Consider the following 24,417-nt stretch of genomic DNA (forward strand, 5'->3'; position numbering starts at 1 on the left):
AAACGCATCGCAGGAGAGCGCCTTGTCAGAACTATTGATATTCTGTGACACAACAGTAAAACACAATTAACTGCAGAGCAATTCATTTCAGTGTCGTTGGTGAACGAACCCCAACATGTGAATCGTAACTTATTATTTATTATTTAATGTCTTGTGAATCAGTTCTATACATTTATTAATCTGAGACTTCCATACCAATAAGCCCTTGTGTGCCACCTCTCTGATAATCACAGGGTTAAGCATTTAGTACTGACCTCCAAATAATCTGAGACTTCCATACCAATAACCCCTTGTGTGCCACCTCTCTGATAATCACAGGGTTAAGCATTCAGTACTGACCTCCAATTAATCTGAGTCTTCCATACCAATAACCCCTTGTGTGCCACCTCTCTGATAATCACAGGGTTAAGCATTTAGTACTGACCTCCAATTAATCTGAGACTTCCATACCAATAACCCCTTGTGTGCCACCTCTCTGATAATCACAGGGTTAAGCATTTAGTACTGACCTCCAGCTCCTCTGCTCTGTGCCTCTGCAATCTCTCAACGTCATCAATCTCATACACTTTTATCTCAAATGGTTCTTTTAAGGTTCCTGGTAAGGGTGGGAGATCCACCCACTGGCCGGTCCCAGTCGCTGCTTCTGGTAAAGGAGCCGGTATCAACCTCCGGCGCTGCACACCTGTGCAATAAGGGATAATATCACATTAACAGCGAATAACAGCAGAACCTTACGCAGCAGTGTGTGACAGGAAACGCGTGATCATAGCTCCTGGTGATGTGTACGTGAAATCTCAGTACAGCGGTATACTTATCTATCTATATATCTCTCTCTATAAAGAAGCGCTTAACCTGCGGTATACTTATCTATCTATATATCTCTCTCTATAAAGAAGCGCTTAACCTGCGGTATACTTATCCATCTATATATCTCTCTCTATAAAGAAGCGCTTAACCTGCGGTATACTTATCCATCTATATATCTCTCTCTATAAAGAAGCGCTTAACCTGCTGTATACTTATCTATCTATATATCTCTCTATAAAGAAGCGCTTAACCTGCTGTATACTTATCTATCTATATATCTCTCTCTATAAAGAAGCGCTTAACCTGCGATATACTTATCTATTTATATATCTCTCTCTATAAAGAAGCGCTTAACCTGCTGTATACTTATCTATCTATATATCTCTCTCTATAAAGAAGCGCTTAACCTGCTGCATACTTATCTATCTATATATCTCTCTATAAAGAAGCGCTGAACCTGCAGTATACTTATCTATCTATATATCTCTCTCTATAAAGAAGCGCTTAACCTGCAGTATACTTATCCCAGATACTCCTGTATTCCCTTACTACCTCTCCCTGTCTGCTCCGTGCCACCCTCTCTATAAAGAAGCGCTGAACCTGCGGTATACTTATCCCAGATACTCCTGTATTCCCTTATTACCTCTCCCTGTCTGCTCCGTGCCACCCTCTCTATAAAGAAGCGCTGAACCTGCGGTATACTTATCCCAGATACTCCTGTATTCCCTTATTACCTCTCCCTGACGTCTGCTCAGTGCCACCCTCTCTATAAAGAAGCGCTAAACCTGCAGTATACTTATCCCAGATACTCCTGTATTCCCTTATTACCTCTCCCTGATATCTGCTCCGTGCCACCCTCTCTATAAAGAAGCGCTGAACCTGCGGTATGCTTATCCCAGATACTCCTGTATTCCCTTATTACCTCTCCCTGACATCTGCTCCGTGCCACCCTCTCTATAAAGAAGCGCTGAACCTGCGGTATACTTATCCCAGATACTCCTGTATTCCCTTATTACCTCTCCCTGACGTCTGCTCCGTGCCACCCTCTCTATAAAGAAGCGCTGAACCTGCGGTATACTTATCCCAGATACTCCTGTATTCCCTTATTACCTCTCCCTGATATCTGCTCCGTGCCACCCTCTCTATAAAGAAGCACTGAACCTGCGGTATACTTATCCCAGATACTCCTGTATTCCCTTATTACCTCTCCCTGACATCTGCTCCGTGCCACCCTCTCTATAAAGAAGCGCTGAACCTGCGGTATACTTATCCTAGATACTCCTGTATTCCCTTATTACCTCTCTCTGTCTGCTCCGTGCCACCCTCTCTATAAAGAAGCGCTGAACCTGCAGTATACTTATCCCAGATACTCCTGTATTCCCTTATTACCTCTCCCTGTCTGCTCCGTGCCACCCTCTCTATAAAGAAGCGCTGAACCTGCTGTATACTTATCCCAGATACTCCTGTATTCCCTTATTACCTCTCCCTGTCTGCTCCGTGCCACCCTCTCTATAAAGAAGCGCTGAACCTGCTGAATACTTATCCCAGATACTCCTGTATTCCCTTATTACCTCTCCCTGTCTACTCCGTGCCACCCTCTCTATAAAGAAGCGCTGAACCTGCAGTATACTTATCCCAGATACTCCTGTATTCCCTTATTACCTCTCCCTGCCTGCTCCGTGCCACCCTCTCTATAAAGAAGCGCTGAACCTGCTGTATACTTATCCCAGATACTCCTGTATTCCCTTATTACCTCTCCCTGATATCTGCTCCGTGCCACCCTCTCTATAAAGAAGCACTGAACCTGCGGTATACTTATCCCAGATACTCCTGTATTCCCTTATTACCTCTCCCTGACGTCTGCTCCGTGCCACCCTCTCTATAAAGAAGCGCTGAACCTGCGGTATACTTATCCCAGATACTCCTGTATTCCCTTATTACCTCTCCCTGTCTGCTCCGTGCCACCCTCTCTATAAAGAAGCGCTGAACCTGCTGTATACTTATCCCAGATACTCCTGTATTCCCTTATTACCTCTCCCTGATATCTGCTCCGTGCCACCCTCTCTATAAACAAGCGCTGAACCTGCAGTATACTTATCCCAGATACTCCTGTATTCCCTTATTACTTCTCCCTGACGTCTGCTCCGTGCCACCCTCTCTAAAAAGAAGCGCTGAACCTGCGGTATACTTATCCCAGATACTCCTGTATTCCCTTATTACCTCTCCTTGAAGTCTGCTCCGTGCCACCTTCTCTATAAAGAAGCGCTGAACCTGCGGTATACTTATCCCAGATACTCCTGTATTCCCTTATTACCTCTCCCTGTCTGCTCCGTGCCACCCTCTCTATAAAGAAGCGCTGAACCTGCGGTATACTTATCCCAGATACTCCTGTATTCCCTTATTACCTCTCCCTGTCTGCTCCGTGCCACCCTCTCTATAAAGAAGCGCTGAACCTGCAGTATACTTATCCCAGATACTCCTGTATTCCCTTATTACCTCTCCCTGTCTGCTCCGTGCCACCCTCTCTATAAACAAGCGCTGAACCTGCGGTATACTTATCCCAGATACTCCTGTATTCCCTTATTACCTCTCCCTGACGTGTGCTCCATGCCACCCTCTCTATAAAGAATCGCTGAACCTGCTGTATACTTATCCCAGATACTCCTGTATTCCCTTATTACCTCTCCCTGACGTCTGCTCCATGCCACCCTCTCTATAAAGAAGCGCTGAACCTGTGGTATACTTATCTCAGATACTCCTGTATTCCCTTATTACCTCTCCCTGTCTGCTCCGTGCCACCCTCTCTATAAAGAAGCGCTGAACCTGCGGTATACTTATCCCAGATACTCCTGTATTCCCTTATTACCTCTCCCTGACGTCTGCTCCGTGCCACCCTCTCTATAAAGAAGCGCTGAACCTGCGGTATACTTATCCCAGATACTCCTGTATTCCCTTATTACCTCTCCCTGATATCTGCTCCGTGCCACCCTCTCTATAAAGAAGCACTGAACCTGCGGTATACTTATCCCAGATACTCCTGTATTCCCTTATTACCTCTCCCTGACATCTGCTCCGTGCCACCCTCTCTATAAAGAAGCGCTGAACCTGCGGTATACTTATCCTAGATACTCCTGTATTCCCTTATTACCTCTCTCTGTCTGCTCCGTGCCACCCTCTCTATAAAGAAGCGCTGAACCTGCAGTATACTTATCCCAGATACTCCTGTATTCCCTTATTACCTCTCCCTGTCTGCTCCGTGCCACCCTCTCTATAAAGAAGCGCTGAACCTGCTGTATACTTATCCCAGATACTCCTGTATTCCCTTATTACCTCTCCCTGTCTGCTCCGTGCCACCCTCTCTATAAAGAAGCGCTGAACCTGCTGAATACTTATCCCAGATACTCCTGTATTCCCTTATTACCTCTCCCTGTCTACTCCGTGCCACCCTCTCTATAAAGAAGCGCTGAACCTGCAGTATACTTATCCCAGATACTCCTGTATTCCCTTATTACCTCTCCCTGCCTGCTCCGTGCCACCCTCTCTATAAAGAAGCGCTGAACCTGCAGTATACTTATCCCAGATACTCCTGTATTCCCTTATTACCTCTCCCTGTCTGCTCCGTGCCACCCTCTCTATAAACAAGCGCTGAACCTGCAGTATACTTATCCCAGATACTCCTGTATTCCCTTATTACCTCTCCCTGACGTCTGCTCCGTGCCACCCTCTCTATAAAGAAGTGCTGAGCCTGCAGTATACTTATCCCAGATACTCCTGTATTCCCTTATTACCTCTCCCTGATGTCTGCTACGTGCCACCCTCTCTATAAAGAAGCGCTGAACCTGCAGTATACTTATCCCAGATACTCCTGTATTCCCTTATTACCTCTCCCTGACGTCTGCTCCGTGCCACCCTCTCTATAAAGAAGTGCTGAACCTGTGGTATACTTATCCCAGATACTCCTGTATTCCCTTATTACCTCTCCCTGTCTGCTCCGTGCCACCCTCTCTATAAAGAAGCACTGAACCTGCGGTATACTTATCCCAGATACTCCTGTATTCCCTTATTACCTCTCCCTGTCTGCTCCGTGCCACCCTCTCTATAAAGAAGCACTGAACCTGCGGTATACTTATCCCAGATACTCCTGTATTCCCTTATTACCTCTCCCTGACATCTGCTCCATGCCACCCTCTCTATAAAGAAGCGCTGAACCTGCAGTATACTTATCCCAGATACTCCTGTATTCCCTTACTACCTCTCCCTGTCTGCTCCGTGCCACCCTCTCTATAAAGCGCTGAACCTGCAGTATACTTATCCCAGATACTCCTGTATTCCCTAACTACCTCTCCCTGACATCTGCTCCGTGCCACCCTCTCTATAAAGAAGCGCTGAACCTGCGGAATACAACACAGGTCTGTGCTTATGTGCCCTGTATATAACAACATATAATACATAACCTCTGTACTACACACAGCAATACAAAACCTCAGAGGTATGTGCTTATGTGTCCTGTATATAACAACATATAATACATAACCTCTGTACTACACACAGTCATACAAAACCTCACAGGTCTGTGCTTATGTGCCCTGTATATAACAACATATAATACATAACCTCTGTACTACACACAGCAATACAAAACCTCAGAGGTCTGTGCTTATGTGTCCTGTATATAACAACATATAATACATAACCTCTGTACTACACACAGTCATATAAAACCTCACAGGTCTGTGCTTATGTGCCCTGTATATAACAACATATAATACATAACCTCTGTACTACACACAGCAATACAAAACCTCAGAGGTCTGTGCTTATGTGTCCTGTATATAACAACATATAATACATAACCTCTGTACTACACACAGTCATATAAAACCTCACAGGTCTGTGCTTATGTGTCCTGTATATAACAAGAAGAGGGACATTGTACAGTTATGACATTTAGTGAAGAGGGACATTGTACAGTTATGGCATTTAGTGAAGAGGGACATTGTACAGTTATGGCATTTAGTGAAGAGGGACATTGTACAGTTATTACATTTAGTGAAGAGGGACATTGTACAGTTATTACATTTAGTGAAGAGGGACATTGTACAGTTATGACATTTAGTGAAGAGGGACACTGTACAGTTATTACATTTAGTGAAGAGGGACATTGTACAGTTATTATATTTAGTGAAGAGGGACATTGTACAGTTATTATATTTAGTGAAGAGGGACATTGTACAGTTATTACATTTAGTGAAGAGGGACATTGTACAGTTATTACATTTAGTGAAGAGGGACATTGTACAGTTATGGCATTTAGTGAAGAGGGACATTGTACAGTTATTACATTTAGTGAGGAGGGACATTGTACAGTTATGACATTTAGTGAAGAGGGACATTGTACAGTTATGACATTTAGTGAAGAGGGACATTGTACAGTTATTACATTTAGTGAAGAGGGACATTGTACAGTTATTACATTTAGTGAAGAGGGACATTGTACAGTTATTACATTTAGTGAAGAGGGACATTGTACAGTTATTACATTTAGTGAAGAGGGACATTGTACAGTTATTACATTTAGTGAAGAGGGACATTGTACAGTTATTACATTTAGTGAAGAGGGACACTGTACAGTTATTACATTTAGTGAAGAGGGACATTGTACAGTTATTACATTTAGTGAAGAGGGACATTGTACAGTTATGGCATTTAGTGAAGAGGGACATTGTACAGTTATGGCATTTAGTGAGGAGGGACATTGTACAGTTATTACATTTAGTGAAGAGGGACATTGTACAGTTATGGCATTTAGTGAAGAGGGACATTGTACAGTTATTACATTTAGTGAAGAGGGACATTGTACAGTTATTACATTTAGTGAAGAGGGACATTGTACAGTTATTACATTTAGTGAGGAGGGACATTGTACAGTTATTACATTTAGTGAAGAGGGACATTGTACAGTTATTACATTTAGTGAAGAGGGACATTGTACAGTTATTACATTTAGTGAAGAGGGACATTGTACAGTTATGGCATTTAGTGAAGAGGGACATTGTACAGTTATGACATTTAGTGAAGAGGGACATTGTACAGTTATTACATTTAGTGAAGAGGGACATTGTACAGTTATTACATTTAGTGAGGAGGGACATTGTACAGTTATTATATTTAGTGAAGAGGGACATTGTACAGTTATGGCATTTAGTGAAGAGGGACATTGTACAGTTATTACATTTAGTGAAGAGGGACATTGTATAGTTATTACATTTAGTGAAGAGGGACATTGTACAGTTATTATATTTAGTGAAGAGGGACATTGTACAGTTATTACATTTAGTGAAGAGGGACATTGTACAGTTATTATATTTAGTGAAGAGGGACATTGTACAGTTATTACATTTAGTGAAGAGGGACATTGTACAGTTATTACATTTAGTGAAGAGGGACATTGTACAGTTATGACATTTAGTGAAGAGGGACATTGTACAGTTATTATATTTAGTGAAGAGGGACATTGTACAGTTATTACATTTAGTGAAGAGGGACATTGTACAGTTATTACATTTAGTGAAGAGGGACATTGTACAGTTATGACATTTAGTGAAGAGGGACATTGTACAGTTATTACATTTAGTGAAGAGGGACATTGTACAGTTATTACATTTAGTGAAGAGGGACATTGTACAGTTATTACATTTAGTGAAGAGGGACATTGTACAGTTATGGCATTTAGTGAAGAGGGACATTGTACAGTTATGACATTTAGTGAAGAGGGACATTGTACAGTTATTACATTTAGTGAAGAGGGACATTGTACAGTTATTACATTTAGTGAAGAGGGACATTGTACAGTTATGGCATTTAGTGAAGAGGGACATTGTACAGTTATGGCATTTAGTGAAGAGGGACATTGTACAGTTATGACATTTAGTGAAGAGGGACATTGTACAGTTATTACATTTAGTGAAGAGGGACATTGTACAGTTATTACATTTAGTGAAGAGGGACATTGTACAGTTATGACATTTAGTGAAGAGGGACATTGTACAGTTATTATATTTAGTGAAGAGGGACATTGTACAGTTATTACATTTAGTGAAGAGGGACATTGTACAGTTATTACATTTAGTGAAGAGGGGACATTGTACAGTTATTACATTTAGTGAAGAGGGACATTGTACAGTTATTACATTTAGTGAAGAGGGACATTGTACAGTTATTACATTTAGTGAAGAGGGACATTGTACAGTTATTACATTTAGTGAAGAGGGACATTGTACAGTTATTACATTTAGTGAAGAGGGACATTGTACAGTTATTACATTTAGTGAGAAGGGACATTGTACAGTTATTACATTTAGTGAAGAGGGACATTGTACAGTTATGGCATTTAGTGAAGAGGGACATTGTACAGTTATGGCATTTAGTGAAGAGGGACATTGTACAGTTATTATATTTAGTGAAGAGGGACATTGTACAGTTATTATATTTAGTGAAGAGGGACATTGTACAGTTATGACATTTAGTGAAGAGGGACATTGTACAGTTATGACATTTAGTGAAGAGGGACATTGTACAGTTATGACATTTAGTGAAGAGGGACATTGTACAGTTATTACATTTAGTGAGGAGGGACATTGTACAGTTATTACATTTAGTGAAGAGGGACATTGTACAGTTATGACATTTAGTGAAGAGGGACATTGTACAGTTATTACATTTAGTGAAGAGGGACATTGTACAGTTATGACATTTAGTGAAGAGGGACATTGTACAGTTATGGCATTTAGTGAAGAGGGACATTGTACAGTTATTACATTTAGTGAGAGGGACATTGTACAGTTATTACATTTAGTGAAGAGGGACATTGTACAGTTATTACATTTAGTGAAGAGGGACATTGTACAGTTATGACATTTAGTGAAGAGGGACATTGTACAGTTATTACATTTAGTGAAGAGGGACATTGTACAGTTATTACATTTAGTGGGCATTTAGTGAAGAGGGACATTGTACAGTTATAACATTTAGTGAAGAGGGACATTGTACAGTTATTACATTTAGTGAAGAGGGACATTGTACAGTTATTACATTTAGTGAGAGGGACATTGTACAGTTATTACATTTAGTGAAGAGGGACATTGTACAGTTATTATATTTAGTGAAGAGGGACATTGTACAGTTATTACATTTAGTGAAGAGGGACATTGTACAGTTATTACATTTAGTGAAGAGGGACATTGTACAGTTATTACATTTAGTGAAGAGGGACATTGTACAGTTATTACATTTAGTGAAGAGGGACATTGTACAGTTATTACATTTAGTGAAGAGGGACATTGTACAGTTATGACATTTAGTGAAGAGGGACATTGTACAGTTATTACATTTAGTGAAGAGGGACATTGTACAGTTATTACATTTAGTGAAGAGGGACATTGTACAGTTATTACATTTAGTGAAGAGGGACATTGTACAGTTATGCATTTAGTGAAGAGGGACATTGTACAGTTATGACATTTAGTGAAGAGGGACATTGTACAGTTATTACATTTAGTGAAGAGGGACATTGTACAGTTATTACATTTAGTGAAGAGGGACATTGTACAGTTATGGCATTTAGTGAAGAGGGACATTGTACAGTTATGGCATTTAGTGAAGAGGGACATTGTACAGTTATGACATTTAGTGAAGAGGGACATTGTACAGTTATTACATTTAGTGAAGAGGGACATTGTACAGTTATTACATTTAGTGAAGAGGGACATTGTACAGTTATTACATTTAGTGAAGAGGGACATTGTACAGTTATGGCATTTAGTGAAGAGGGACATTGTACAGTTATGGCATTTAGTGAAGAGGGACATTGTACAGTTATTATATTTAGTGAAGAGGGACATTGTACAGTTATTATATTTAGTGAAGAGGGACATTGTACAGTTATGACATTTAGTGAAGAGGGACATTGTACAGTTATGACATTTAGTGAAGAGGGACATTGTACAGTTATGACATTTAGTGAAGAGGGACATTGTACAGTTATTACATTTAGTGAGAGGGACATTGTACAGTTATTACATTTAGTGAAGAGGGACATTGTACAGTTATGACATTTAGTGAAGAGGGACATTGTACAGTTATTACATTTAGTGAAGAGGGACATTGTACAGTTATTACATTTAGTGAAGAGGGACATTGTACAGTTATTAGCATTTAGTGAGAGGGACATTGTACAGTTATTACATTTAGTGTAGGAGGGACATTGTACAGTTATGGCATTTAGTGAAGAGGGACATTGTACAGTTATTACATTTAGTGAAGAGGGACATTGTACAGTTATTACATTTAGTGAAGAGGGACATTGTACAGTTATGGCATTTAGTGAAGAGGGACATTGTACAGTTATAACATTTAGTGAAGAGGGACATTGTACAGTTATTACATTTAGTGAAGATGGACATTGTACAGTTATTACATTTAGTGAAGAGGGACATTGTACAGTTATTACATTTAGTGAAGAGGGACATTGTACAGTTATGGCATTTAGTGAAGAGGGACATTGTACAGTTATTACATTTAGTGAAGAGGGACATTGTACAGTTATTACATTTAGTGAAGAGGGACATTGTACAGTTATTACATTTAGTGAAGAGGGACATTGTACAGTTATTACATTTAGTGAAGAGGGACATTGTACAGTTATTACATTTAGTGAAGAGGGACATTGTACAGTTATTACATTTAGTGAAGAGGGACATTGTACAAGTTATTACATTTAGTGAAGAGGGACATTGTACAGTTATTACATTTAGTGAAGAGGGACATTGTACAGTTATTACATTTAGTGAAGAGGGACATTGTACAGTTATTACATTTAGTGAAGAGGGACATTGTACAGTTATTACATTTAGTGAAGAGGGACATTGTACAGTTATGACATTTAGTGAAGAGGGACATTGTACAGTTATTACATTTAGTGAAGAGGGACATTGTACAGTTATTACATTTAGTGAAGAGGGACATTGTACAGTTATTACATTTAGTGAAGAGGGACATTGTACAGTTATTACATTTAGTGAAGAGGGACATTGTACAGTTATTACATTTAGTGAAGAGGGACATTGTACAGTTATTACATTTAGTGAAGAGGGACATTGTACAGTTATGACATTTAGTGAAGAGGGACATTGTACAGTTATGACATTTAGTGAAGAGGGACATTGTACAGTTTATTACATTTAGTGAAGAGGGACATTGTTACAGTTATTACATTTAGTGAAGAGGGACATTGTACAGTTATTCATTTAGTGAGGAGGGACATTGTACAGTTATTACATTTAGTGAAGAGGGACATTGTACAGTTATTACATTTAGTGAAGAGGGACATTGTACAGTTATTACATTTAGTGAAGAGGGACATTGTACAGTTATTACATTTAGTGAAGAGGGACATTGTACAGTTATTACATTTAGTGAGGAGGGACATTGTACAGTTATTATATTTAGTGAAGAGGGACATTGTACAGTTATTATATTTAGTGAAGAGGGACATTGTACAGTTATTACATTTAGTGAAGAGGGACATTGTACAGTTATTACATTTAGTGAAGAGGGACATTGTACAGTTATTACATTTAGTGAAGAGGGACATTGTACAGTTATTATATTTAGTGAAGAGGGACATTGTACAGTATATGCATTTAGTGAAGAGGGACATTGTACAGTTATTACATTTAGTGAGAGGGACATTGTACAGTTATGACATTTAGTGAAGAGGGACATTGTACAGCTTATTACATTTAGTAAGAGGGACATTGTACAGTTATTACATTTAGTGAAGAGGGACATTGTACAGTTATTACATTAGTGAAGAGAGGACATTGTACAGTTATTACGATTTAGTGAAGAGGGACATTGTACAGTTATATACTTTAGTGAAAGAGGGACATTGTACTAGTTATGACATTTAGTGAAGAGGGGACATTTGTACAGTTATATTAATTTTGTGAAGAGGGACATTGTACAGTTATTACATTTATAGAGAGAGGGACATTGTACAGTTATTCATTTAGTGAAGAGGGACATTGTACAGTTATTACATTTAGTGAAGAGGGACATTGTACAGTTATTACATTTAGTGAAGAGGGACATTGTACAGTTATTACATTTAGTGAAGAGGGACATTGTACAGTTATGCATTTAGTGAAGAGGGGACATTGTACAGTTATTACATTTAGTGAAGAGTGACATTGTACAGTTATGACATTTAGTGAAGAGGGACATTGTACTGTTATTACATTTAGTAAGAGGGACATTGTACAGTTATGACATTTAGTGAAGAGAGGACATTGTACAGTTATTACATTTAGTGAAGAGGGACATTGTACAGTTATTACATTTAGTGAAGAGGGACATTGTACAGTTATGACATTTAGTGAAGAGGGACATTGTAACAGTTATTAACATTTAGTGAAGAGGGACATTGTACAGTTATTATATTTAGTGAAGAGGGACATTGTACAAGTTATTACATTTAGTGAAGAGGGACATTGTAACAGTTATTACATTTAGAGAAGAGGGACATTGTACAGTTATTACATTTAGAGAAGAGGGACATTGTACAGTTATGACATTTAGTGAAGAGGGACATTGTACAGTTATGGCATTTAGTGAAGAGGGACATTGTACAGTTATGGCATTAGTGAAGAGGGACATTGTACAGTTATTACATTTAGTGAAGAGGGACATTGTACAGTTATGGCATTTAGTGAAGAGGGACATTGTACAGTTATTACATTTAGTGAAGAGGGACATTGTACAGTTATTACATTTAGTGAAGAGGGACATTGTACAGTTATTATATTTAGTGAAGAGGGACATTGTACAGTTATTACATTTAGTGAAGAGGGACATTGTACAGTTATGACATTTAGTGAAGAGGGACATTGTACAGTTATTACATTTAGTGAAGAGGGACATTGTACAGTTATTACATTTAGTGAAGAGGGACATTGTACAGTTATTATATTTAGTGAAGAGGGACATTGTACAGTTATGACATTTAGTGAAGAGGGACATTGTACAGTTATTACATTTAGTGAAGAGGGACATTGTACAGTTATTACATTTAGTGAAGAGGGACATTGTACAGTTATTACATTTAGTGAAGAGGGGACATTGTACAGTTATTACATTTAGTGAAGAGGGACATTGTACAGTTATTACATTTAGTGAAGAGGGACATTGTACAGTTATGACATTTAGTGAAGAGGGACATTGTACAGTTATTACATTTAGTGAAGAGGGACATTGTACAGTTATGACATTTAGTGAAGAGGGACATTGTACAGTTATGACATTTAGTGAAGAGGGACATTGTACAGTTATGGCATTTAGTGAAGAGGGACATTGTACAGTTATGACATTTAGTGAAGAGGGACATTGTACAGTTATTACATTTAGTGAAGAGGGACATTGTACAGTTATTACATTTAGTGAAGAGGGACATTGTACAGTTATGACATTTAGTGAAGAGGGACATTGTACAGTTATGGCATTTAGTGAAGAGGGACATTGTACAGTTATGACATTTAGTGAAGAGGGACATTGTACAGTTATTACATTTAGTGAAGAGGGACATTGTACAGTTATTACATTTGAGTGAAGAGGGACATTGTACAGTTATTACATTTAGTGAAGAGGAGACATTGTACAGTTATGGCATTTAGTGAAGAGGGACATTGTACAGTTATGGACATTTAGTGAAGAGGGACATAGTACATGTTATTATATTTAGTGAAGAGGGACATTGTTACAGTTTATTAATATTTAGTGAAGAGGGACATTGTACAGTTATGACATTTAGTGAAGAGGGACATTGTACAGTTATGACATTTAGTGAAGAGGGACATTGTACAGTTATGAACATTTAGTGAAGAGGGACATTGTACAGTTATTACATTTAGTGAGGAGGGACATTGTACAGTTATTACATTTAGTGAAGAGGGACATTGTACATTATGACATATAGTGAAGAGGGACATTGTACAGTTATTACATTTAGAGAAGAGGGGACATTGTACAGTTATGGCAATTGTAGTGAAAGAGGGGACATTGGTACAGTTATTAGCATTTAGTGAAGAGGGACATTGTACAGTTATTACATTTAGTGAAGAGGGACATTGTACAGTTATTACATTTAGGTGAAGAGGGACATTGTACAGTTATTACATTTAGTGAAGAGGGACATTGTACAGTTATTACATTTAGTGAAGAGGGACAATGTACAGTTATTACATTTAGTGAAGAGGGACATTGTACAGTTTATGGCATTTTAGTGAAGAGGGACATTGTACAGTTAAAGCATTTAGTGAAGAGGGACATTGTACAGTTATTACATTTAGTGAAGAGGGACATTGTACATGTTATTACATTTAGTGAAGAGGGACATTGTACAGTTATTACATTTAGTGAAGAGGGACATTGTACAGTTATTACATTTAGTGAAGAGGGACATTGTACAGTTATTACATTTAGTGAAGAGGGACATTGTACAGTTATTACATTTAGTGAGAGAGGGGACATTGTACAGTTATTACATTTAGTGAAGAGGGACATTGTACAGTTATTACATTTTAGTGAAGAGGGACTTTGTTAGCAGTTATTACATTTAGTGAAGAGGGACATTGTACAGTTATGGACATTTAGTGAAGAGGGAACATTGTACAGTTATGCGCCATTTAGTGAAGAGGGTACAATAGTACAGTTATTACATTTAGTGAAGAGGGACATTGTACAGTTATTACATTTAGTGACAGAGGGACATTGTACAGTTATTACATTTAGTGAAGAGGGACATTGTACAGTTATGACATTTAGTGAATGAGGGACCTTGTACAGTTATTACATTTAGTGAAGAGGGACATTGTACAGTTATTACATTTAGTGAAGAGGGACATTCGTACAGTTATAACATCTTAGTGAACGAGGGACATTGTACAGTTTATTAACATTTAGTGAAGAGGGACATTGTACAGTTATTACATTTAGTGAAGGAGGGACCATTGTACAGTTATTACATTTAGTGAAGAGGGACATTGTCTACGAGTTATTACTATTTAGTGAAGAGGGACATTGTACAGTTATTACATTTAGTGAAGAGGGACATTGTACAGTTATTACATTAGTGAAGAGGGACATTGTACAGTTATTACATTTAGTGAAGAGGGACAATTGTACAGTTATTACATTTAGTGAAGAGGGACATTGTACAGTATTACATTTAGTGAAGAGGGACATTGTACAGTTATGACATTTAGTGAAGAGGGACATTGTACAGGTTATTACATTTAGTGAAGAGGGGACATTGTACAGTTATTACATTTAGTGAAGAGGGACATTGTACAGTTATTACATTTAGTGAAGAGGGACATTGTACAGTTATGACATTTAGTGAAGAGGGACATTGTACAGTTATTACATTTAGTGAAGAGGGGACATTGTACAGTTATTACATTTAGTGAAGAGGGACATTGTACAGTTATTACATTTAGTGAAGAGGGACATTGTACAGTTATTACATTTAGTGAAGAGGGACATTGTACAGTTATTACATTTAGTGAAGAGGGACATTGTACAGTTATGGCATTTAGTGAAGAGGGACATTGTACAGTTATTACATTTAGTGAAGAGGGACATTGTACAGGTTATTATATTAGTGAGAGGAGACAGTGTACAGTTATTACATTTAGTGAAGAGGGACGATTGTACAGTTATTACATTTAGTGAAGATGGACATTGTACAGTTATTACATTTATGTGAAGAGGGACATTGTACAGTTATTATATTTAGTGAAGAGGGACATTGTACAGTTATTATATTTAGTGAAGAGGGACACTGTACAGTTATTACTTTAGTGAAGAGGGACATTGTACAGTTATTACATTTAGTGAAGAGGGACATTGGTACAGTTATTACATTTAGTGAAGAGGGACATTGTACAGTTAATACATTTAAGTGAGGAGGGACATTGTACAGTTATTACATTTAGTGAAGAGGGACATTTGTACAGTTATGACAATTTAGTGAAGAGGGACAATTGTACAGTTATTACATTTAGTGAAGAGGGGGACATTGTACAGTTATTACATTTAGTGAAGAGGGACATTGTACAGTTATTACATTTAGTGAAGAGGGACATTGTACAGTTATTACATTTAGTGAAGAGGGACATTGTACAGTTATTACATTTAGTGAAGAGGGACATTGTACAGTTATTACATTTAGTGAAGAGGGACATTGTACAGTTATTACATTTAGTGAAGAGGGACATTGTACAGTTATTACATTTTAGTGAAGAGGGACATTGTACAGTTATTACATTTAGTGAAGAGGGACATTGTACAGTTATTACATTTAGTGAAGAGGGACATTGTACAGTTATTACATTTAGTGAAGAGGGACATTGTACAGTTATTACATTTAGTGAAGAGGGACATTGTACAGTTATTACATTTAGTGAAGAGGGACATTGTACAGTTATTACATTTAGTGAAGAGGGACATTGTACAGTTATTACATTTAGTGAAGAGGGACATTGTACAGTTATTACATTTAGTGAAGAGGGACATTGTACAGTTATTACATTTAGTGAAGAGGGACATTGTACAGTTATTATATTTAGTGAAGAGGGACATTGTACAGTTATTACATTTAGTGAAGAGGGACATTGTACAGTTATTACATTTAGTGAAGAGGGACATTGTACAGTTATTACATTTAGTGAAGAGGGACATTGTACAGTTATTACATTTAGTGAAGAGGGACATTGTACAGTTATTATATTTAGTGAAGAGGGACATTGTACAGTTATGACATTTAGTGAAGAGGGACATTGTACAGTTATGACATTTAGTGAAGAGGGACATTGTACAGTTATTACATTTAGTGAAGAGGGACATTGTACAGTTTATTACATTTAGTGAAGAGGGACATTGTACAGTTATTACATTTAGTGAAGAGGGACATTGTACAGTTATTACATTTAGTGAAGAGGGGACATTGTACAGTTATTACATTTAGTGAAGAGGGACATTGTACAGTTATTACATTTAGTGAAGAGGGACATTGTACAGTTATTACATTTAGTGAAGAGGGACATTGTACAGTTATTACATTTAGTGAAGAGGGACATTGTACAGTTATTATAATTTAGTGAAGAGGGACATTGTACAGTTATTACATTTAGTGAAGAGGACATTGTACAGTTATTACCATTTAGTGAAGAGGGACATTGTACAGTTATGGCATTTAGTGAAGAGGGACATTGTACAGTTATGACATTTAGTGAAGAGGGACATTGTACAGTTATTATATTTAGTGAAGAGGGACATTGTACAGTTATTATATTTAGTGAAGAGGGACATTGTACAGTTATTACATTTAGTGAAGAGGGGACATTGTACAGTTATTACATTTAGTGAAGAGGACATTGTACAGTTATTACTTTAGTGAAGAGGGACATTGTACAGTTATGACATTTAGTGAAGAGGGACATTGTACAGTTATTATATTTAGTGAAGAGGGACATTGTACAGTTATTACATTTAGTGAAGAGGGACATTGTACAGTTATTACATTTAGTGAAGAGGGACATTGTACAGTTATTACATTTAGTGAAGAGGGACATTGTACAGTTATGACATTTAGTGAAGAGGGACATTGTACAGTTATTACATTAGTGAAGAGGGACATTGTACAGTTATTACATTTAGTGAAGAGGGACATTGTACAGTTATTACATTTAGTGAAGAGGGACATTGTACAGTTATTACATTTAGTGAAGAGGGACATTGTACAGTTATTACATTTAGTGAAGAGGGACATTGTAACAGTTATGACATTAGTGAAGAGGGACATTGTACAGTTTATTACATTTAGTGAAGAGGTGACATTGTACAGTTATGACATTTAGTGAAGAGGGACATTGTACAGTTATGACATTTAGTGAAGAGGGACATTGTACAGTTATTACATTTAGTGAAGAGGGACATTGTACAGTTATTACATTTAGTGAAGAGGGACATTGTACAGTTATTACATTTAGTGAAGAGGGACATTGTACAGTTATTGATCATTTAGTAGAAGAGGTGACATCGGTGTACAGTTATGGCATTTTAGTGAAGAGGGACATTTACAGTTATGGCATTTAGTGAAGAGGGACATTGTACAGTTATGAGCATGTTAGTGAAGAGCGACATTGTACAGTTATTTATATTTAGTGAAGAGGGACATTGTACAGGTTTTGACATTTAGTGAAGAGGGACATTGTACAGTTATGACATTAGTGAAGAGGGACATTGTACAGGTTATGAAATTTAGTGAAGAGGGACAGTGTACAGTTATTACATTTAGTGTGAGAGGGACATTGTACAGTTATGTGCATTTAGTGAAGAGGGACATTGTACGGAGTTATGACATTTAGTGAAGAGGGATCTTGTTATCAGTTATTACATTATAGTTGAAGAGGGACATTATACAGTTATGGCATTTAGTGAAGAGGGACATTGTACAGTTATGGACATTTAGTGAAGAGGGACATTGTACAGTTATTACATTTATGGAAGAGGGGACAGTTGTACAGTTATGACATTTAGTGAAGAGGGACATTGTACAGTTATTACATTTAGTGAAGAGGGACATTGTACAGTTATTACATTTAGTGAAGAGGGACATTGTACAGTTATGGCATTTAGTGAAGAGGGACATTGTACAGTTATGGCATTTAGTGAAGAGGGACATTGTACAGTTAATTACATTTAGTGAAAGAGGGACATTGTACAGTATTTATATTTAGTGAAGAGGGGACATTGTACAGTTATGGCATTTAGTGAAGAGGGACATTGTACAGTTATACATTTAGTGAAGAGGGACATTGTACAGTTATTACATTAGTGAAGAGGGACAGTTGTACAGTATTATTACATTTAGTGGTAAGAGGGACATTGTACAGTTAATGGCATTTAGTTGAAGATGGACATTGTACAGTTATGACATTTAGTGAAGGGGGATGGATTAATAGTGGAGGGCATAGTACATATGGCATTTAGTGAAGAGGGACATGTACAGTTATGGACATTTAGTGAAGAGGGACATTGTACAGTTATTACATTTAGTGAAGAGGGACATTGTACAGTTATTACATTTAGTGAAGAGGGACATTGTACAGTTATTACATTTAGTGAAGAGGGACATTGTACAGTTATGACATTTAGTGAAGAGGGACATTGTACAGTTATGACATTTAGTGAAGAGGGACATTGTACAGTTATTACATTTAGTGAAGAGGGACATTGTACAGTTATGACATTTAGTGAAGAGGGACATTGTACAGTTTTACATTTAGTGAAGGAGGGACATTGTACAGTTATTACATTTAGTGAAGAGGGGACATTGTACAGTTATTACATTTTAGTGAAGAGGGACATTGTACAGTTATTACATTTAGTGAAGAGGGACATTGTACAGTTATTACATTTAGTGAAGAGGGACATTGTACAGTTATGGCATTTAGTGAAGAGGGACATTGTACAGTTATTATATTTAGTGAAGAGGGACATTGTACAGTTATTACATTTAGTGAAGAGGGACATTGTACAGTTATTACATTTAGTGAAGAGGGACATTGTACAGTTATTACATTAGTGAAGAGGGACATTGTACAGTTATTACATTTAGTGAAGAGGGACATTGTACAGTTATTACATTTAGTGAAGAGGGACATTGTACAGTTATTACATTTAGTGAAGAGGACATTGTACAGTTATTACATTTAGTGAAGAGGGACATTGTACAGTTATGACATTTAGTGAAGAGGGACATTGTACAGTTATTACATTTAGTGAAGAGGGACATTGTACAGTTATTACATTTAGTGAAGAGGGACATTGTACAGTTATTACATTTAGTGAAGAGGGACATTGTACAGTTATTACATTTAGTGAAGAGGGACATTGTACAGTTATTACATTTAGTGAAGAGGGACATTGTACAGTTATTACATTTAGTGAAGAGGGACATTGTACAGTTATTACATTTAGTGAAGAGGGACATTGTACAGTTATTACATTTAGTGAAGAGGGACATTGTACAGTTATTACATTTAGTGAAGAGGGACATTGTACAGTTATTACATTTAGTGAAGAGGGACATTGTACAGTTATTACATTTAGTGAAGAGGGACATTGTACAGTTATTACATTTAGTGAAGAGGGACATTGTACAGTTATTACATTTAGTGAGGAGGGACATTGTACAGTTATTACATTTAGTGAAGAGGGACATTGTACAGTTATTACATTTAGTGAAGAGGGACATGTACAGTTATTACATTTAGTGAAGGAGGGACATTGTACAGTTATTACATTTAGTGAAGAGGGACATTGTACAGTTTATTACATTTAGTGAAGAGGGACATTGTACAGTTATTACATTTAGTGAAGAGGGACATTGTACAGTTATTACATTTAGTGAAGAGGGACATTGTACAGTTATTACATTTAGTGAAGAGGGACATTGTACAGTTATTACATTTAGTGAAGAGGGACATTGTACAGTTATTACATTTAGTGAAGAGGGACATTGTACAGTTATTACATTTAGTGAAGAGGGACATTGTACAGTTATTACATTTAGTGAAGAGGGACATTGTACAGTTATTACATTTAGTGAAGAGGGACATTGTACAGTTATTACATTTAGTGAAGAGGGACATTGTACAGTTATTACATTTAGTGAAGAGGGACATTGTACAGTTATTACATTTAGTGAAGAGGGACATTGTACAGTTATTACATTTAGTGAAGAGGGACATTGTACAGTTATTATCATTTAGTGAGGAGGGACATTGTACAGTTATTACATTTAGTGAAGAGGGACATTGTACAGTTATTACATTTAGTGAAGAGGGACATTGTACAGTTATGACATTTAGTGAAGAGGGACATTGTACAGTTATTACATTTAGTGAAGAGGGACATTGTACAGTTATTAAATTTAGTGAAGAGGGACATTGTACAGTTATTACATTTAGTGAAGAGGGACATTGTACAGTTATTACATTTAGTGAAGAGGGACATTGTACAGTTATTACATTTAGTGAAGAGGGACATTGTACAGTTATTACATTTAGTGAAGAGGGACATGTTACAGTTATTACATTTAGTGAAGAGGGACATTAGTACAGTTATTATATTTAGTGAAGAGGGACATTGTACAGTTATTATATTTAGTGAAGAGGGACTCATTCGCTACAGTTATTAACATTTAGTGAAGAGGGACATTGTACAGTTATTACATTTAGAGAAGAGGGACATTGTACACGTTATTATATTTAGTGAAGAGGGACATAGTACAGTTATCGACATTTAGTGAAGAGCGACATTGTACAGTTATGACATTTAGTGAAGAGGGACATTGTACAGTTATGACATTTAGTGAAGAGGGACATTGTACAGTTATTACATTTAGTGAAGAGGGACATTGTACAGTTATTACATTTAGTGAAGAGGGACATTGTACAGGTTATTACATTTAGTAGAAGAGGGACATTGTACAGTTATTACATTTAGTGAAGGGGACATTGTACAGTTAATATATTTAGTGAAGAGGGACATTGTACAGTTATTACATTTAGTGAAGAGGGACATTGTACAGTTATGACATTTAGTGAAGAGGGACATTGTACAGTTATGACATTTAGTGAAGAGGGACATTGTACAGTTATTACATTTAGTGAAGAGGGACATTGTACAGTTATTACATTTAGTGAAGAGGGACATTGTACAGTTATGACATTTAGTGAAGAGGGACATTGTACAGTTATTACATTTAGTGAAGAGGGACATTGTACAGTTATTACATTTAGTGAAGAGGGACATTGTACAGTTATTACATTTAGTGAAGAGGGACATTGTACAGTTATGACATTTAGTGAAGAGGGACATTGTACAGTTATTACATTTAGTGAAGAGGGACATTGTACAGTTATTACATTTAGTGAAGAGGGACATTGTACAGTTATGACATTTAGTGAAGAGGGACATTGTACAGTTATGACATTTAGTGAAGAGGGACATTGTACAGTTATGACATTTAGTGAAGAGGGACATTGTACAGTTATGACATTTAGTGAAGAGGGACATTGTACAGTTATGACATTTAGTGAAGAGGGACATTGTACAGGTTATTACATTTAGTGAAGAGGGGACATGTACAGTATTACATTTAGTGAAGAGGGACATGAGTACAGTTATGACATTTAGTGAAGAGGGGGACATTGTACAGTTATTACATTTAGTGAAGAGGGACAATTGTACAGTTATTACATTTAGTGAAGATGGACATTGCTACAAGTTATGACATTTAGTGAAGAGGGACATTGTACAGTTATGACATTTAGTGAAGGAGGGACATTGTACAGTTATGGACATTTTAGTGAAGAGGGGACATTGTACAGTTATGTGCATTTAGTGAAGAGGGACATTGTACAGTTATGACATTTTAGTGAAGAGGGACATTGTACATTTATTACATTTAGTGAAGAGGGACATTGTACAGTTATTACATTTAGTGAAGAGGGACATTGTACAGTTATGACATTTAGTGAAGAGGGACATTGTACAGTTATGACATTTAGTGAAGAGGGACATTGTACAGTTTATGACATTTAGTGAAGAGGGACATTGTACAGTTATTACATTTAGTGAAGAGGGACATTGTACAGTTATTACATTTAGTGAAGAGGGACATTGTACAGTTATGACATTTAGTGAAGAGGGACATTGTACAGTTATGGCATTTAGTGAAGAGGGACATTGTACAGTTATTACATTTAGTGAAGAGGGACATTGTACAGTTATTACATTTAGTGAAGAGGGACATTGTACAGTTATTACATTTAGTGAAGAGGGACATTGTACAGTTATTACATTTAGTGAAGAGGGACATTGTACAGTTATTACATTTAGTGAAGAGGGACATTGTACAGTTATTATATTTAGTGAAGAGGGACATTGTACAGTTATTACATTTAGTGAAGAGGGACATTGTACAGTTATTACATTTAGTGAAGATGGGACATTGTACAGTTATTACATTTAGTGAAGAGGGACATTGTACAGTTATTACATTTAGTGAAGAGGGACATTGTACAGTTATTACATTTAGTGAAGAGGGACATTGTACAGTTATGACATTTAGTGAAGAGGGACATTGTACAGTTATGACATTTAGTGAAGAGGGACATTGTACAGTTATGACATTTAGTGAAGAGGGACATTGTACAGTTATTACATTTAGTGAAGAGGGACATTGTACAGTTATTACATTTAGTGAAGAGGGACATTGTACAGTTATACATTTAGTGAAGAGGGACATTGTACAGTTATTACTTTTAGTGAAGAGGGACATTGTACAGTTATTACATTTAGTGAAGAGGGACATTGTACAGTTATTACATTTAGTGAAGAGGGACATTGTACAGTTATTACATTTAGTGAAGAGGGACATTGTACAGTTATTACATTTAGTGAAGAGGGACATTGTACAGTTATTACATTAGTGAAGAGGGACATTGTACAGTTATTACATTTAGTGAAGAGGGGACATTGTACAGTTATTACATTTAGTGAAGAGGGACATTGTACAGTTATTACATTTAGTGAAGAGGGACATTGTACAGTTATTACATTTAGTGAAGAGGGACATTGTACAGTTATTACATTTAGTGAAGAGGGACATTGTACAGTTATTACATTTAGTGAAGAGGGACATTGTACAGTTATTACATTTAGTGAAGAGGGACATTGTACAGTTATTACATTTAGTGAAGAGGGACATTGTACAGTTATTACATTTAGTGAAGAGGGACATTGTACAGTTATGGCATTTAGTGAAGAGGGACATTGTACAGTTATTACATTTAGTGAAGAGGGACATTGTACAGTTATTACATTTAGTGAAGAGGGACATTGTACAGTTATTACATTTAGTGAAGAGGGACATTGTACAGTTATTACATTTAGGTGAAGAGGGACATTGTACAGTTATTACATTTAGTGAAGAGGGACATTGTACAGTTATTACATTTAGTGAAGAGGGACATTGTACAGTTATGACATTTAGTGAAGAGGGACATTGTACAGTTATGACATTTAGTGAAGAGGGACATTGTACAGTTATTACATTTAGTGAAGAGGGACATTGTACAGTTATTACATTTAGTGAAGAGGGACATTGTACAGTTATTACATTTAGTGAAGAGGGACATTGTACAGTTATTACATTTAGTGAAGAGGGACATTGTACAGTTATTACATTTAGTGAAGAGGGACATTGTACAGTTATTACATTTAGTGAAGAGGGACATTGTACAGTTATTACATTTAGTGAAGAGGGACATTGTACAGTTATTACATTTAGTGAAGAGGGACATTGTACAGTTATTATCATTTAGTGAAGAGGGACATTGTACAGTTATTACATTTAGTGAAGAGGGACATTGTACAGTTATTACATTTAGTGAAGAGGGACATTGTACAGTTATTACATTT

General features: G+C 36.9%; 1 protein-coding gene across 1 annotated transcript in view; it reads right to left on the reverse strand.

Annotated features, from left to right (window-relative positions):
- Positions 1–24,417, reverse strand: part of KIF26A (kinesin family member 26A) — a 378,483-nt gene that overhangs the window by 20,788 nt on the left and 333,278 nt on the right. Inside the window, 1 exon segment of the mRNA XM_053697080.1 lies at positions 510–682. Coding sequence (XP_053553055.1) covers positions 510–682 — 173 coding nt within the window.

This window comes from Bombina bombina, chromosome 1 (assembly GCF_027579735.1).
Source record: "Bombina bombina isolate aBomBom1 chromosome 1, aBomBom1.pri, whole genome shotgun sequence".
NCBI classification, from domain to species: domain Eukaryota; kingdom Metazoa; phylum Chordata; class Amphibia; order Anura; family Bombinatoridae; genus Bombina; species Bombina bombina.